This window comes from Culex pipiens, chromosome 3 (assembly GCF_016801865.2).
Source record: "Culex pipiens pallens isolate TS chromosome 3, TS_CPP_V2, whole genome shotgun sequence".
NCBI classification, from domain to species: domain Eukaryota; kingdom Metazoa; phylum Arthropoda; class Insecta; order Diptera; family Culicidae; genus Culex; species Culex pipiens.
Window position 1 is genome coordinate 156,015,093 of NC_068939.1, and position 17,653 is coordinate 156,032,745.

The 17,653-nt window shown below is 36.8% G+C and overlaps 1 protein-coding gene across 1 annotated transcript; it reads right to left on the reverse strand.

Annotated features, from left to right (window-relative positions):
- Positions 1-6,134: 6,134 nt before the first annotated feature.
- On the reverse strand, positions 6,135-17,653 carry LOC120414456 (nicalin). The gene is made up of 4 exons (XM_039575647.2): positions 17,338-17,653; positions 16,953-17,140; positions 7,151-7,954; positions 6,135-7,089 (listed from the first exon to the last, which is right to left on the reverse strand). The coding sequence occupies exons 1-4, from the start codon at positions 17,504-17,506 to the stop codon at positions 6,607-6,609; spliced, it is 1,644 nt and encodes a 547-aa protein (XP_039431581.1). The 5' UTR covers positions 17,507-17,653; the 3' UTR covers positions 6,135-6,606.

Sequence of the window (17,653 nt, forward strand, 5' to 3'; positions counted from 1 at the left end):
GAAATGGAATTTGGTTGTCGAGGAGTAGAATGAAAGAACATCCCTTTTCAATCTGTTTCAGTTGTTTGATCCAGCACTGCATTCCACTATGAAGATACAGATGAACCCCACTGATTCGACTATGTTTAGCAAAAACAAACTCTTTTTGATCTAATTTGAAGCGTTCATTTCTTTAAAAAAAACCTTTTTGCTAAATAAAAATTAGTATAAAGGAATTTCCATACAAAACAAAATCAGATCCATTTAAATACAAAAGTTGTTTTTTGTTTTGTATATTGAAAATTAGACAAACAAACAAACTCGCCAACAAACTTTTTGACAGTTTGCCTGCTTTGTTTGTTTGCCTGTATTTGTTTGCAGACACGTCACCCTGCATACATTTGGCTTTATATGCGAGTTTGTCCTTAACAATAATAATAAATCTCCAAATTAACTTTTTTTTTTCTTCTTTCATTATTTTGAAGCCAAAATCATTTTTAGAATCCAAAATCATACATTTTCATATAATTAGTTTAGATTGCAATCTAATTATCTAAGATTTTTTTATTCACAATTTTGAATTTAAATTGCAGTTTGATTTTTTGAAAAGTTTCATAGGTTTACAATTTCTTTAAATAATTAAAGGTTCGAAGTATATAAAAAATCCTTGTTCAAGATTTTAAAAACATACAAAACTGAACTCGAATCTCATAATATTTATAAATTTAAGAGATTGTTTTTTTTAGTTTTGAAGATCCGTTTTTTTTTTAAATTCTAAATTATTCTATTTTTAATTTCCTACCAATTCTTTTAAATATACAAAGCTTTTAGAGTAAAAAATATGTAAAAAAAAATTAAAAGGTTCAACACAAATGCATATACAAACCTTATTTTAACTTTGAAAGTAAAAAAAACCAGAAATTTCATTTTTAATTAATTTAATGAATCAAAAAATCCGAGCTCAGGATTAAAAAAAAATATATAAAACTGAACTGAGAACTCTTAATATTTATATATTTTAAGAGTTTTTTAAGTATCCGTTTTTTTTTTAAATTTCAATATTATTAAATTTTTATCCTTTGCAGGGTGGCCACTCAAGTCGGGAATTCGCCAAAATCCGCAAAAAATCGGGAATTTGTGATTTTTTTATGAAAAAGTTTGGAAAATCGGGAATCCTAAGCATACCTGTTTGAAAATTATTTTTCAACTCTTAAAAAAATGTGTATAACAATGTTCAAATTAAATTCACCTAAATCTTCTTTAATAACTTACTTTAAATTGAATAAATTGATAGATAAAGCATGATTTTTAGATGTCGGAAAACTTAAATATCGAATAAAATCCTATCGTTGTTCGTTCTGAATGAAAAAAACAAAAACTTTTCTACATTTTAAAAACTTGAAAAAGTACTGAAATTGGAGAAAAAAATAGATCCAAAAAATTTTAATTTGAGTTTATGCAAATATGTTTAAAGAATATGTATCTTCAAACATTTCACCTTAAGTGGTAAACTATGGAACCATATCAAAATCATTTTTTTATCAACATTGATTCCAAAATCCAATATCAAAATTTACAAAATTGGAAAAGAAACTGGTAAAACCTTTTTTTTACGAATTCCTTGATATTTTTCTTAATTCTTTGAAAGAATAATAACAATAATCATGTTTTAAGCGTTCTATGATTGCAAATAAAATGAAACGAAGAATAAAATTTCTGATTCAGTTATATTTACCTTTTTGCCATTTCCTGTTGAAACGAAGAATAAAAAAATATACATTATCCAAATTTAAAAATAAACATTGACATTGAAAGCATTGTTAAGCTTTCAAAGACTGATTGACTGACTGACTGATTGATTGTTTGTTATTTCTACTCTGAATCAAAATAATGAGTGCTTCCATTTTTGAAGTATTTTTTAGCAATTTGTTGTTTGGTTCTGTTTTTCCGAAAATTTTCAATAGTTTTTTTTAATTAATTTTGAATTTGTTTGTGATGGTTGATATTGACTTTATATATTTATAAAGAGTTTTAGTTTGATATCATTCTTTAGATAAGAAATACCTATTATTTCTAGTAAAGTCGGGAAAAAGTCTGGAATTTGATGGGATTTGAGTGGTCACCCTGCTTTTGCCAAATTTTCTAAAAAATCAATGGTTTTAGAGCAAAAAACATGTTAAAAAATAAAAACGTTTTTAAAAACAAATCCATTTACAAAAACATATATATGTCACAGACATAACCGAAATGGCGTAGGATTACGTAATGTATGTCTCTAATCCATAGTAAAAAAAGCAAAGCAATCCACTTTAACGACCCCCGGGTCTTTTGTGGTCTCTGTTGCAAGTTTCTGCTCATTTCTAGGCGTCCGAAGGTTATGTGTGGTGAGTCACTCAAAACCTCTTTTACGCTAATGGACCGACGTTTTACTTCCCCATCCGATAGAAGGCGTGATCAGACAATTCTCTTCTCGAAAAATGCCACTGGGTCCGTCTGGGATTGAACCCAAGCCATACTGGGTAAGGGGACTAAAAAGCATCTTTGGCGGAGTCATACATTTTGAAAAAAAAAAAGTTATTTTTGGGAGAAAAAATAATCTGAAAATGTAGTTGAAGTTAGATGTGTGGCAAATGGGCAGTATACATGATTGCTGAGTGTCGCAGGACTCTCGCCCTTTGCTATTAGTAAGTATCCAGCAAAGCAAAGGGTATAGCATGCATTTGATACTGTCAACACCCATTCGGCTGTGTTCTCGTCGCTGTCATGTTGTAAACTGGAGCCGAGGGAGGTCCTGTTGTGAATTCTAGTTGGAGGTGATCCGAAGATCATTGAAGAAGGTAGAATTCGCCATCACCCAAGACACGAAGGCACGAAGGATAGACCATGTCTTGGGGGGTGAAAGGATGATAGGATTTAGTGATAATACCACAATTTTAATATTTGTCTTTCTCTCTTATTTCAGAGGATGCCTGTTCTGAGTTCTAAGTGTTGCAGAAGCCTTCCGCTCTACATAATGGAGCCTTCCTTCTATCATTTCCTGTATTTTGAAAAAAGTGATGCGCCGAATGTCGACATATAGTTTATCACACTTACTCCATACGGTGTGAGCGTGAAATGCTGTATGTTTGCAATTGGTGCATTGGCTATTTTCAAATCAGGCTAGATTTTTCCTATTATTTTAAGATAAAATTTAGTAAAATCTATCCATCTATTTATTTTGCTATTGCTATAACTTGTCCCTTACCTCACAAACTTTAACTACTCTATTCTTCAAACTTGGAATCGCAATACATTATTGTAGAAATGTAACAGTTGAAAAAAAAAAATGGTAAGAAATTTGGGCATAACTGTTATTAATATGATTAAAGGTACGTTCAATCTGTTTTATTATATATATTAACTATTCTAGTTTGCTTGTCTTGTCCCATATTTCACAACTTCAGTTGTTTTCTTGTAAACTTCTCGTTACAAGTTGGTAGTTCTGTCTAGTTGCAAAATAAGGTTTCTTTATTCTTTCTTTATGTGTTAGTCTGTTATTCAATGTTCGATTTTATTTTACATTGTACTTATCCCATTTTTTCTCTTTTTCTCTTTCATGTACCTTGCGAGCATACGATGACCAAAAAAGTCATTGTATAAGCCAACACACGTGTATTTTTCACAAAGCCGCGAAACAGAACAAGTATTTTTATAAGTGCGTGAATAACAATCGGTCGTTGAAGCTCAAAAAATGTGAGAACAATATCGCGCCGTGGTTCAGTGATAATAAGGCGAAGAAAGTAGACGACGATTCCGCATGAAGAATATAGCGGAAATTATGTGTTAATTGCACAATGGGTGAAGGTTTGAAGTTGACACTATCAAAAGGGAATGGTAAGATGCAATAGTAATATTGCTAGGTTTGATAGTGTCAAAAGGTAAGATCAAGGAATAAGGATTATATGAAACTATATTGTCATAATTATTGTATTCACTGAAATATCTATCCGCTTTCTACCCCCAATGTGTCCTGCACTGGGGGTGCCTGGGGTAACTTCGAGTTGACCTGGGCCGCCCGAGGAATTATGTCGTAGGTGGTTCGTGTACTTCTCACTCACCTCTCCTCGCGGCAAGGTTTTCCGTAGGTCTACACTCGAACATGCAACATGGGACAGCATGAATCTTCAGCTGAAGCCGGACGAATGTATTCCGAAATTACAGAATTACAGAAAATGTAGTTGAAGTTAGATGTAAAACCAAATTTGCAACTGAAAATGACTACACTTTTTTTATAAAGTGATTTTTTTTCGAAAAATGATTAGTTTTTGAAATTTAAATATACTTTAGGGAGGAATAGCACCTCAACAAAAAATATTTTCGAAAAACTGAAACAAATTATCCTTTTTGAATTTGTTGAAAACTGTTTTTTCTTAGTGTCATGGTCATCTAACTAGCCCTTATTTCAACTTGCAATATATCGGAAACTATTGGTGTTGGTTTGATTTTCAATGGTAAATGCTGAAAATTTTGTTTTTTTTTTTAATTTTGAAAATGTCGAAAATAAGTGTTTCAAAAATTTATTTTTTGTATATTTTGTATGAAAAAAAGTTTCAAATTTTGTACCACCTTAAACTCTAGCGCCACATATGCCTTTTAGGTGTTTTTTTTGGAATTAAACTTTTAATGATAAAAAGTAAATTAAAAAAAATCGTGATTTTTTCACATTTTTTTCTGAAACCATAACTTACCATTCATAACCTAAAACTTTGCCAAAGACACCAATTCGATCGGAACATCCCACTGAAAGAAACCAACATAGCAAAATCAAATGCTTTTTCACGTGAGCCACTCCAAAAACCAACACGATAATTTCACATGCTTTTCCTTCGACTTTTAATGTGAGATGAATGTGGAAATCACTCAGCACCAGCTGATCGCTGACAAAAAACAAATTCATTCTCATTTCGCATGGTGTTCACGTGAGATGCAAATGAATTATACATCGATTAACCCCAATCGACTTGTCCTTTGGTTTTGAAGTGAAAGTCACGTGAGATTCAAATGAAATGAATTTGATTTGCCCCAATCGAGATTTCCTTTGGTTTTGAAGTGAGAAGTCACGTCAGAATCATATATTTATGTTTTGAAAGCTGTATGTCGAAAAAGTCGGTGATTTCATAAAGTAAGATGGCGATGAAGCAAATGCTCATTGTTTGAGCTCTAAGTTTAAAAATGGAAATGAAAATGGAAAAATTATGGTAGGTACTAACAAACTATTATTTATAGTAATGGTAATTAATAAAATACATATTTCATCACTTTTCCAGGGAATAGAGTTCCGGAATTAAACTCTTAGAAAAAATACGGCCAGCCGAGGAAAAAAGACATTCTGGGACAAGTTCTGGGAGCAGTTTCCGCCAGTGCTGATTCCCGCGATGGCCACAAAGTACACAACCATCCTGGCGTGGCCGGAAGGAGCTGCTACTCCTTTGCAGATTGATGCTTTTTAACGTTGACAAAAAGTGGCAAGGATCCGCACCGTCGTCATCGTCTTTAAAATTGGAAGAAAACAAAGAAGACCAGTGACGTGATTTTTTTCTGTTTACTGTATGAAATTATTGAACTGAAGGATGTAAAAATATAAATTTAAAAAAGCAATACATATATTTTATTACTACCAAAAAATCACTTGAAATCGAATGGAATTTCATTTAACAATCACAAGAACATCATTGCAATTTCAAGTGTATCGCCACGTTAAGTTCACGTGTTTTTCTATTGAATTTACCGCGTCGCGCGATGAGAGCTTTCGAAGTGATTTGCACATGACATTCACATGCCAAGTCGTATGGGGCAGATTCACGTGTGAAACATGTGATATTACTGTGTGCCTTTCTTTCAGTGCCCTTCTCAAGAAACAGATTTTCGAATATTCAGATGCTCATTTTGTTTGACCAGCCCACATAATAGTAAGGAGCGTTGTAAGGAAAAAAACTTATACAAAATGGCTTCTTTTGACATCATAGGGAATGCAAAGACAAAGTTTCATTCGAGCCAAAATATACAAAATTAAAAATCTTGAAAAAAAATTCCGCGGGTCCCGCTTTTAGAGATCTACTAAAGATAAAACAAGAAATTCGGATTGCTTTCAGAACCAGAAAAAAAAAACAGAACAATTTCACTCTCAAGGTTCACTTTATTCCTTCACCTAATCACGCCGCAGGTATTTCGGATCCTCACGCGGGTGCCGCTCCCTTTTGCTACCTTACCTCGCTTACCGTTTTCTTTTTCCCACACTCAAAACTCTACACCTAAACAATCGCAACAACAAAAAATCTAACGAGGAAAACCTAACTTCAACACGATGTATGTCGTCGTCATGCGAATGAAAACGAAAACGAAAAAAATAAACACGACTTCTAAATGCAGCGACTAGCCAACCCGGTTGTGGTTGCATGTGTTTGTGTGTGAGTGTGGTTGTGCAAGGAGTGGGATCGTCTACTGATTGCATGCAAATATGAATGAATGTCTCTAGCTTCGGTTTCACTTAATCCTAGTGCTGAGTTTTTTTTTTTGTTTGCACAACTTGAGTTTTTAAATAGTGTTGTGAGAAAGGTGCGATGAGAAGGGTGTTTGGTGTTTTTTTTTCTAGTTGACCTTGGTCTTGCTAACGGTCAGTCGACACACAAAGGTGTACAGCTTTGGGAAGTAGAAGATGGCAAAGTAGATGACGGCCAGGTACGCGACGATCATGAAGGTGAGGAAGAGATCGAAAACGGCCGGCTTGACGTTGTAGATGTTGAGCAGCGCGTCCCGCTCGTCGTACAGCATAAAGTCGGGCTCGCGGGCGTCCGGCTTTTCGTGGATCTGCTTGACGTTTTTGAGGTACTTTTCGAAGGCGCCCTTGAGATCGTTGTTTTGCTGGGTCGAGCGCACCTGCAGCCACGGCCGGATGGTGTCTTTGGTGATGGCCATGGTGCCGGTGAAGATCTCGCCGCCTTCGGCCGGAAGCTGGTAGATGTAGGCGGCGAGCGACTCGGCCAGAATCTTGACGTTCGTCTCCAGCCGGTCCAGCTGCTCCTCGGGGTCCTCGTCCTGGAAGATGGTGTTGCGCACCGGGTCCTTGTGGGACTGCAGCAAGAAAGGTGGGAATTAATACCTTGACAATATGCTTCTAGTAGAACACAATTACCTTCAAATTGGACAGCGTGAACGCGGGCATTCGCTTCATGCTGAACCGTTCGTGTTCCCACGCGAGCAGCGTATCGGCCAGGTTAATCTTCTTGTGGACTCCCTCGACGGTGTAGTTTCCGTAGCGTTGGGCGACCGTCTTCAGCGTCCGGTAGAACCCGTTCATCGCCGTGCCCTCCTTGGGCGGTTTCGACACGTGCATGAAGATGCTGTCGCTCATCTTTGCGATCGAGTCCAAACACACCACAAACTCGGCCTGCTGAATCTGCACGTTCTCGTCCAGGTTGGTGTCGAGCCACTTTTTCATGCCCTGGAAGTTGAGCAAACTGCCCGACTCCGAAATCAAGAACATCAGCCGGTACTTGGGAATGCTGGCGTGCAGCTTGCTGAACAGCTCGACCAGCGTCAGCAACGCGGCCACGTCCCCATTCGGCAGCGGCCCGTTCACCAACCCAAACGTGTCCAAATGGGCCGTCAAAATGATCAACGGAAGCTTACTGTCGCCGTCCGTCTTCAGCTTGCCCGCCCCGCTCGGCGTCAGCTCACCCTGGATGATCGGAATCTTGGACTGCTTGTTCGGGTTGTGGCTCGTGCCGGACACCACAATCTGGTACCCGTTGGCGGAAATCGAACCGAGAATCTCGCTGATGGCGGACTCGCGCTGCTGGGAAGACTTTTGCTGGGCCGACACCGTCGTCGTCTTGGTGATGTCGTTGATGATCTCGTCCAGCTTGGGATTTCTGCTAAAGTAGACCGGAATCGAAATCTCCTGCGCCATCATCGCCTGCTCCAGCAGGTGGATGTGCTATTTTGTTGGGAAGAGAGAGAGGGAGAAAAATAAGTAAAATCAGCCACAAATAGGTAAATCCATTTAGTTGGAGGGAAGTTTGCATGCGGCATTCTAATCGCATTTATGTTTCCACTGACGTAATAATGCTGAGGTGAACATGTTTGGCGCATCCGTAGGGATTCCGAGTATGTTTTATGAATGGTGCTTTAACATTATGAGCCGGGACCGTGGTGTAGGGGTAAGCGTGATTGCCTCTCACCCAGTCGGCCTGGGTTCGATCCCAGGAGGTCCCGGTGGCAAATTTTGAGACGAGATTTGTCTGATCACGCCTTCCGTCGGACGGGAAGTAAATGTTTGGCCCCGGACTAACCTAAAAAGGTTAGGTCGTTAGCTCAGTCCAGGTGTAGGAGTCGTCTTCCTGGGTCCTGCCTCGGTGGAGTCGCTGGTAGACAGTTGGACTAACAATCCAAAGGTCGTCAGTTCGAATCCCGGGGTGGATGGAAGCTAAGGTGTAAAAAGAGGTTTGCAATTGCCTCAACAATCAAGCCTTCGGACACCTAGTTTCGAGTAGGAATCTCGCAATCGAGAACGCCAAGGCAATGCTGTAGAGCGAATAATTTTTTTTTTTAGCATTATGCATAGAGCTGGTATTTTTCAATTGAGGAAAAATAATATAATATTTATGATACCCCATATGCGACTTCACATTGATTAATTTGCGAAACTAGAATTTTGTTATCCAATTTTGCTCATTTTCAACTCGTTTTTATAATAAGAGATTTTCTGACTCAGCTTTTGCAGAAAAATAAGTTTAAAACAAGAAATACTCGCTTCTCCAAACCCCATGCTTCCACATAACTTGAATCGCAAATCAGTGTTGCACGGTGTAATCCTTAATAATATCTTCAACTTGAATGAGGATTTTTTTCATACTCAAAAACTATAAAATTTGATTTGGCGTTTCTATAACGTTCAATAAGCTATAACCTTCCCCCTACATACTACACACAATTATCGATCAACCAGGAGCGTTTGGTACGGTATATCCACGCATCCTCCCTTGTAGATTCTGTTAAAAATGTTTTCCGTCCACAGAATCCTCGCTGCGGTTAAAGCAACGCTGTAGGCCTGTTCACTTTAATAATGGGAAAAACACCTCGGGGATGATAGATTATTAGATTAGAAATTTAGAAATTTTTGAATGTATCAAATAGTTTTGAAAATTTAAAATCTGGAACAACTCCAGAAAAAGGCAGATACAAATTTTCCCCGTCGGAATACAGTGAACATTTTTTTCGCAAATTATCTTCTTTATTCAATGTTTATCACTTTCCAATGTTTCTCACACTCAAATTTAAATTTCAAACTATTTTGCTAGTTCTCAAGCTATAGGTGAGTTTTTCACCACAAGCTGGTTCTACCTGTACCTAGCTAACTTTTAATGGTGCGTGTTTTATTAGATAGTTAATGAATGTCAATAAATAAATACAGTAGTTTTTCGGTAACTAGGCGTTGTTTAACTGGGCTGCTTTTTAACTGGGCGCTCGATAACTGGGCCGTAGCCCAGTTAAAAAGCAGACAAACGTCAAAAAATCAAAACAAACCAAAATGACCAACGGGTTAACGGATGCAAAAATCATATTCAATAAATAAAAAAAAAACTTTTTTCTAACTTTTGTTTAATTTCAAGTTTTTTTTTTTTTTTTTTTGGGAGGGTGGTCCAGCCGCACATCGTTGATGTTGAAACCTCTAAACTGGGCCCTCGTCCTGTCACGTCCGTCAGTAGTCTTGTCGTACATTACAACTAGAATCAGATCTGCCAATGAATTAGTACACTTCGACCAAATAAACACTGACGCTGTATGGATCTGACTCTAGAATAAATGTACAGTTGTGTGTTATTCATAAGTCCAACTTATTCAATTATTCATTTAAGTCCAAATATTCATTTGCTAACTACTTTGGATTGAAAATATAAATTTTAATCTAAAATCCTCTAAACTTAATGTTCAAAACTAAACGTTCCTTTAACTGTTGTAATACTACTTCTATCAAAAAACAATAAAAATTGTGAACTGATATACAAATAGGATAGAAATCGCGATTTGAAAAAGAAATGACCATTTACGTCAAAAGATCCGTAGTTCCTCGATTCGCAACAATGGTCGATACAACCATAATCCGAAAACCGTTAGTTCAACAGATCAACGAATTTTGTCCGATATCATTACATTATTGATTGATCGAGACTCTATGAACAATTTGACATAAACGAATGCCTAGTATTCTTCATCAATCAAAGTTTAATGACAGCATTACTCTAACTTAACAATTGCAACTAAATTTATCATCAAATAGATTTGGAAAGCATAAAGATTTATTTTAAATGCTAATGCTAAGCAACAAATCAATTGTACTATCCTAAAGTCCCACCTAAATCCCACATTGTGATAGTGAAAAAGTCACAGAAGCAGCGGTGTCTTGTGCAATTGTGATATTTTCACTATCGGAGAACTACCTAGTTCACGAAGACAGCTTATCGGTCAACGCTTAAGCCCTGGGGCTGCGACAAAGCGAGTTCTCGTAGCATGAAGTGGAGTCCATAGTGCTTATAAAAAAGAATGTATACCCAAATTTTAACTAATGCACTAGGATCAAATCATGCCCCTTGACTTTACAAGGCCCAGGGAACTTTTGTTTAATTTCAAGTTATAATTAAAGAAAAATGAAGAAATGCGTTGTAAATAAATTTGAGTAACTTTTATTGTTATATTTCATCTGGAAAATATTATGCATCGGTGGTCCCCTCGTTATTTTTTGTTCAGCCCAGTTAACGATGACCGAGCCACGTAGCCCAGTGGTAACGCTTCCGCCTCGTAAGCGGTAGATCGGGGTTCAAATCCCGGCTCGGACCAACACAACTGGTGATCTTTTCCCTTCTGGAATCGATTGCTTAGGGAAGGTAGTGTATCGTCACAAACTGGACCTTATCACGACACCTTAGGGAGGCGACCTATGGAATGTTAACATTAACCTTAACATGTTAACATTAGTTGAGTAAAGAACTGCCACTGAATCCGCTTTGTAAATGTCGGCCCCGATACTCTTCAAGGGTGTTCCCCTCAGGAACTGGGAAAGATTTACTTTTTTTTTTACCAGTTAACGAGCATCATTCGGTGACTGGGCTACGTTCTCAGCCCAGTTACCGAACAACTACTGTATAAATATTGAAATAACAAGCCATAATTTCAACATTTGTCAAAAAATTTAAATAAAATGTGTACCAGCCTTAAGACTTTTTTTTGTAAAAAATAGGTAAACGGAAAAAATACGATTTTTTTTATATAATTTCTTTTCACTAAAAGTTAAATTCTTAAATTGTTTACATATTTTTCAATTTTTCCAAATTATTATATATATATATTTTAGGAGACCAAAAAGACATCTTTTGAGCCATGGTGCGTGATGGTGCCAAATCTGGTTTAAAAGATGTGAATTTTTGAAAAAATAGTGTTTTTTGGGAAACATCGAAGGCCTGTACAAAAAAAAAATTACAAATAATTTTATAAAGCAAAAGCAAATTTGCAATTGAAAAGTACTTTACATTTATTTTTTGGGTAAGTTTTCCCTTTTTAAAATTATAGCTACTTTTAGGTATAAATTTTCGTTTATTTTTAAATTTTAATAGAAGTTTATGCAACACGTTGCAAAAAGATGAAAAATGGCTGAAAAAAACAAGTTTAACACGATTTGCTTACAACATGTTTTGCCATTTCGAAAAACGCTTCTAGAGTGGAATTTTATGTCAAACATTCATGTATTTAGTAAATTCACCGTTCAAATCAGAAACATATTGAAAAATTTTACTTTTCGATACCAGTGTTGAAAAGTTCAACTTTTCAGCACCCATTACACTGCCGTTCTACGCATAATTGTCCCATGTTCAAAAAAGTGCAACTGATAAAAACGCGATTGAAATTTTTCGACCGATTTCTGTTTTTCTACGCATAATAGTCCCGTGGGTTCCTATTCACCCTATGTGTCCCTAATCGCCCCAATTAGCGGTTTATCACCCTTATTTGTGATTCTCTTGCTATACAACAGGTAAACAAGACATAATGCTTAGTAAAACTAATGATTCCGTGTAAGAAAATACTTGGTGGGACAATTATGCGTAGAAGTTTAACGATGGGACAAACAGACTTGGTGTTGTTTTTAATGAGTTTCCGAACTGAGTACCAGATTTTATGTAATTTTCTCAAAGTACACATCAAACTAAACTTAAAAACGTCATAAAGTCAAAATCGTCCAAAACTGACATGGGACAATTATGCGTAGAACGGCAGTACAGTGCTGAAAAGTAGACCTTTTTAAAGTAAATAAAAATTATTCTAAAATCAAGATCAAGCACTTTTTCATAACCTTTCTAATCTAATCTAATCTAATCAGACCCTAGCGCAGCCAATCGTTCGAAGGGATCCTGGAGAGTGCCTTAGGTTAGATGACACCTAGCACTCTTCTTGTCATTTATTAACATTTGTAGTGCGCCATTGCATTAGAATGCATTGAAACATCACAAGCGTTAAAGCGGCCAGGCCTACTGCGTAAAGCCGTATCGCAGAGATGACTCGTAATTGGGTTGAGTTTGAGCACTGAGTGTTCGAACAACAACACAATTCTGAATCGACAGGGGAGGAAGAAGCGTGGGGACACACCACCATACGCTCCGAGATTTGGTTGTATTCGTTGGGAGCACCATGCTAAGAAGGTTTGGTACTCCGGGACCCTCTGGGATGGGACATTGTATTTCCACGAATGCCCTGGACACTATTTGCCGTGGTTATAGCGCCACAACTCGCTCTCTGTAACAGTTTTCCTAATTCCAGTCCAAGCTCACCAAGTCGTCATGGCCTAGTGGTTAGCATTTTTGCTTACCAATCCAAAGGACGGAGGATCGAACCCCGCCTCGAGCGACTTTGATTTTTCGTTCATATTCATTATTTCAAATTCGGGAGAGAGTGGTGCTCTTGTGCGGTACAGTCACGTTCGTCCGGGGCTAGTGTTTGAAGTTGGTTTATAGCCGTGTAAAAAGTGACGCGTCGGGTTGAAATTAGTGCTACGTGTTGTGCAGTGAGAGCGTGCATGCAGCCGTGAAGAAATTTTCGCGAAATTCCTGGGATTATACCAGAATTCAGTGTTTGAATTGGTCGAAGATTTAATATTTTGAAGGCGGCCATGTTTTTTCACTTTTGCCAAGCCGAGGCATTTCGCGAGAGTTCTATTTTCGTGAGAGGAGAAGAGGTGCTGAGTGGTGTTGGTGTTGGTGTTGGCAGTGCCAACTTGGCACGTTATTTCTCTCAAAGAGCGTCGGTGAGAGAGGAGCGATTCAAAGTGTGTGTGTTGTTTGGTTTGGCGATGACGATGTGGCTCAGCGGCGCGCACGCCTTTGTGTGTGTAAATGTGAAGCATAGCAACCCAGCGTGCGGGTGAGCTTTCGGTGTGTGTGCATGTTGGCAGTACTTACATACAATAACTAACGCTCTGGTGTTGAGTGCGCAAGCGAAAATTCTTCAAAAGAACTGGGTGAGCGAATTCCAATTGGATTTTTTTTATAATGTGTGTAAAGTGTGTTTGATTTTGAGTAGGGTTGTTCTTGAATGAAATGTTTTTATTTATTTAAGAAGATTTAAACCGGCATTTCAAATAGGAATAATATTGCCAAATAATCCAGTAGTTTAATCGCGTGTGTGTAATTTTGTGTTTAGCTCTTGTGAAAATTCATATTTTACTACATAACGCGTTCGGAATTAATACTTTAAATCCAGCAGTATTATAATTCATCATAAGACAATTTTGTTTCGGTTTTCCGTGTTCGTGACTTCTTCGTCGGTCTTTAGTTCGAAATACTATGAATCTCGTTTTAAACATATCAAAACAATAACTATTTCAGCTCAGTATCAAAACTAAATTTAAATACATTAAACTAACATAAAACAATTCAACAACTAAAAAACAAGCCTTAACTAAATTTTTCATCAGTACACTATTAGTTAAAAATCATTTTCTACGTATTAAATAAAATTCAATTAAAATTTACATAATAAATAGTTAATTTCACTCTACAGCCGGCTGTTTGAGTTTAACGTTTAAATGTTAATGCAGGTACTGCTCAATACACTATCAGTTAAAAACTTTTGACACACCCGCAATACCTGTCAAGGTATATCCTAGGGTCTTGCCTTTCTACTAACATTGAGTCCAAAACCTCCCTACAAACATCTATACCCCTAAGGTGTCGTAGGGATCCTTGCGCACTTTAGATAGGTGTTTACTAATATTCCTTCCGTTCCCCAAAGGATAGCTTGGACCCGGCGAGGACCCCCTTATGCCCTGGGCTGTATTACACACTCATCAAAAGATGAAAACATGGTATCTCCCGTGTTGGATTATTATTCCGGATGAGGGTCTAACACAACCACACCAAACAGTGGGATAAGCGTTGTGGAGCCATCCGTGGATAGGGCGTCCTAAAATGCTAATGCTAATGCTAATGCTAATATTCATTATTTCAAATTCATGTGTTCTTAACTTTCTCGTTGGGAGCAGATGGGAATCGAACCCAGAACCATTCGCTTACAAAGCGAACACCGTAACCAGTCAGCCACGGCCGCTCCTCAAGCACTTTTTCATAACCTTTTGTACAAAACAATGAAATCTAAGTCTTTTGAACAATTTTGACTATTTGTTTCATCAGTTATTTGTTTTGAGCAAAAAAATGGCCATTTGAAAAAAAAAAGTTTTTTCTGCCTGTTATGGACCCCCTTTTCCTATAGTGGACCCGGGTCCATAATCCGATTGTGGACCCGGGTCCACTATAGGCAAACTGTTATTTGTATACCAAATTTAACCGATATTTGATGTTGTGATGCATGGTGTAGGTATAATGAATAAAAGAAGGATTTTGGTCACTTTTCATCATAAACAAATATGTTTTGTTAACAAATTTAGCTTTAAACAACAAAAAAAAACCTAACAGACATTTAAACACATTTCAGTTCGAAAAAGCTCATAGAAAATGTTTTAAAAACCATTGTAAACATACAAATAATTCAAAAAAGTAATTTTGATGCAAATTTTTCCATATTAATTACATAAATGGTTGACTGATACTAAACAATAGATTTGTTTACAGTTGCTGATATAATCACGCAAGTTTATTTAAAAAAAATGTTTTGTTCTTGATATATTATTATAAAATATCATTTGAAACTGCAATTATGGTGCTTCAGTTAAGTACAATTAACTATAGTTTTGATTAATTATAAATTCTTACGGCTTCAGCATTTTTGGTACTTTTAACATGAAAACAGCTATATTTATACTCATAATTGAAAAAAATATTAGTTTAGGTTAATAACAACAAGGATTTATTGTATGTTTAAGAGAAACTTTTGCTAAAATACACAGTTTTCTTCATTTTTGAAGGTTAAATTAACATGGGTCCATTTTTGGAAAAGTTTAGAGTTTCGTTGTCCTATATTGGACCCCAATAATTTTTGCTCGAAAATGAGCAGTTCTTCGGTTTATTTTAGTAAAGTTCTTTAAACTTACATTATTTCGACTTGCTAAATAATCAGTCAAAAAATGATTGGATATGTAGTTAATTCAATCATAAAATATAAATTTAGTTTTGTTGTGAAAATGCTAGTGGCCATGGCTGATTTCAGATGTCGAACACTTATTTTGGTGAAAAGGACAATTCAATGTCAGTCAACATTGTTTTAAATGATGCTGAACATGCCAAATAAAAGATTTGTAGACAACAACACGCTTGAAATTGTGATTTTATTGAATTTTTCATCAAAAACCCTTCAGAGGGTCCACTATAGGAAAGGGGTCCAATAAAGGATAACGTACCCTAGTTTAGACCAAATTTTAATTTTTATGAAATATTTCATAGGAAATGCATGGACAAAGTTTCATCCAAATAAAAAAACGGAAATTTAAAAATCTCCAAAAATTTACTAAATTGTAGAGAACTAATCATTACGTAATTTTTGAGGCAATCAACCATTGAAATTTGACCAAAATGAGGTCGCAGAGTTCGAATATGACATTAAAGTAAGTAAATCACAACAGAAATATCCTAAAATTCATAAAAGCATAACAAAGCTTGAGTGTTGTTGGTTCCAACGCTCGAAGGCATTTGTTAGCAAATAAAAAAAAATAAAAATAACAGAAAAGCAAACAAGAGAATTATTCTTCTGGAAAGCTGCTATTTTCAATCATTATGTTTAATAATATATTTTAAGTTGTTTTTTACATTTGAACGAACTCTCGACTGGCCCGAATTCACTAAGACTTTGAGGTTGAATTTCTCGGAGATGTGACAATATTTTCAACTACTTTTTGTGCATGTTTAGGAAACATATAAACTAACTTCTGACCAAATTTCATCCAAATTGCAAAACGTAAACAAAAATCGGGTATTTTTGGGAAAACAAGCTGGCAAAAAATGCTCGTAAGTCATTTGGAACCTTCTTAAGAGCCCTTGCACATGGAATTTGAAATTTTATCTTTTTGGGTTAATTTACGACTTTTTTTCAAAATGGTGCACCAGAGCACCATTGGACAGTAGGAGAACAAAAATTCTTGAAGGCTGATTTTACAAAGTGCTTTTACATCAACAATTTTGTGGCATAAGTTTGAAATTGTGAGAACTAATGAAAAGCGAATTGATTCAAAAAATGAGTAATAACATCATCTTTTTTTTTCCAAATTTTAGTTATTCGTGGTTATTTATGGGAATATAAGAGAATTATTGAAAAAGTTTTACTAGTTTTAATTTAAGGTTTCGCAATGAATAAATGGAATGAAAATAATTTTACAGGTAGTTCAAAACTCCGAATTATAAAATTTTGCGTGGATTCGATGTTTGTAAGTGAAAGTAAAGCTGTTACAGAGATATTGAACCAAAATTTATTTTGTTAGAGGGTAAAATAAACTTTCCTACCTGTTTCTCCTCCAGACTCAGCTGGGCGGTATCCTCCGGCAGCCGAATGACCAGGCCGCCTGCCTTGGCTCGGATCTCCCGGAACTGGTCGATGGTCATGTCCTGGAAGCGGGCCACGATGCAGTGCCTCGAGGTTTGCCAGGTGTACAGGGACTTTGCTTCCAGATTCAGTGCCGAGGCGCGACAACCTATAATAATACAGAGGAAAATATTTTTCTTTAATTCAATTAACAACCTAATTAAGGGGGCAACTTTCCCCCAATTCACCCTACAGAGTGGGTGAAAAAATTATAACCTCAACGCGGGGGGACGGGGAAGACCACTTTCGTTTCGGAACGGTTCCGATTCCTCACAGAACACAAAAAACTCAATCTAAGCAACTCACCGTACGGAGTTCCGTGCACGTCAAACTGGGCCATCCGCTGGACACCGAACTCGCTGGCCGCGAGCACCGGATTCGAGGAGCAAAGAATCAGAATCGGTAATGTGATCAGCAGATAGTAGGGCAAGCCCCCACGGAAGAAGTCGGCGAAGTTGTCCGCGTCCTCGAACATTTTGGCACTCTGGTGGTGTTGTTCCCTGCGGTCACTCCGGGCTGCGGACACGGGTGGACGTGCTTTCACTTCACGGTTCGAGCTTTGAGTGGTGATATTTTTTTTTCTCTTCACTTTTCACAACCCGAAAAGAACCGCACAGCACTT

Coding starts and splice junctions, on each gene's coding strand:
- LOC120414456 (XM_039575647.2), bottom strand. CDS start 17,506: ATGTTCGAGGACGCGGACAACTTCGCCGACTTCTTCCGTGGGGGCTTG. Junction 7,955..16,952: donor TGAGTCTGGAGGAGAAACAG/GTAGGAAAGTTT, acceptor CCAACAAAATAG/CACATCCACCTGCTGGAGCA. Junction 7,090..7,150: donor TCACGCTGTCCAATTTGAAG/GTAATTGTGTTC, acceptor TTCTTGCTGCAG/TCCCACAAGGACCCGGTGCG.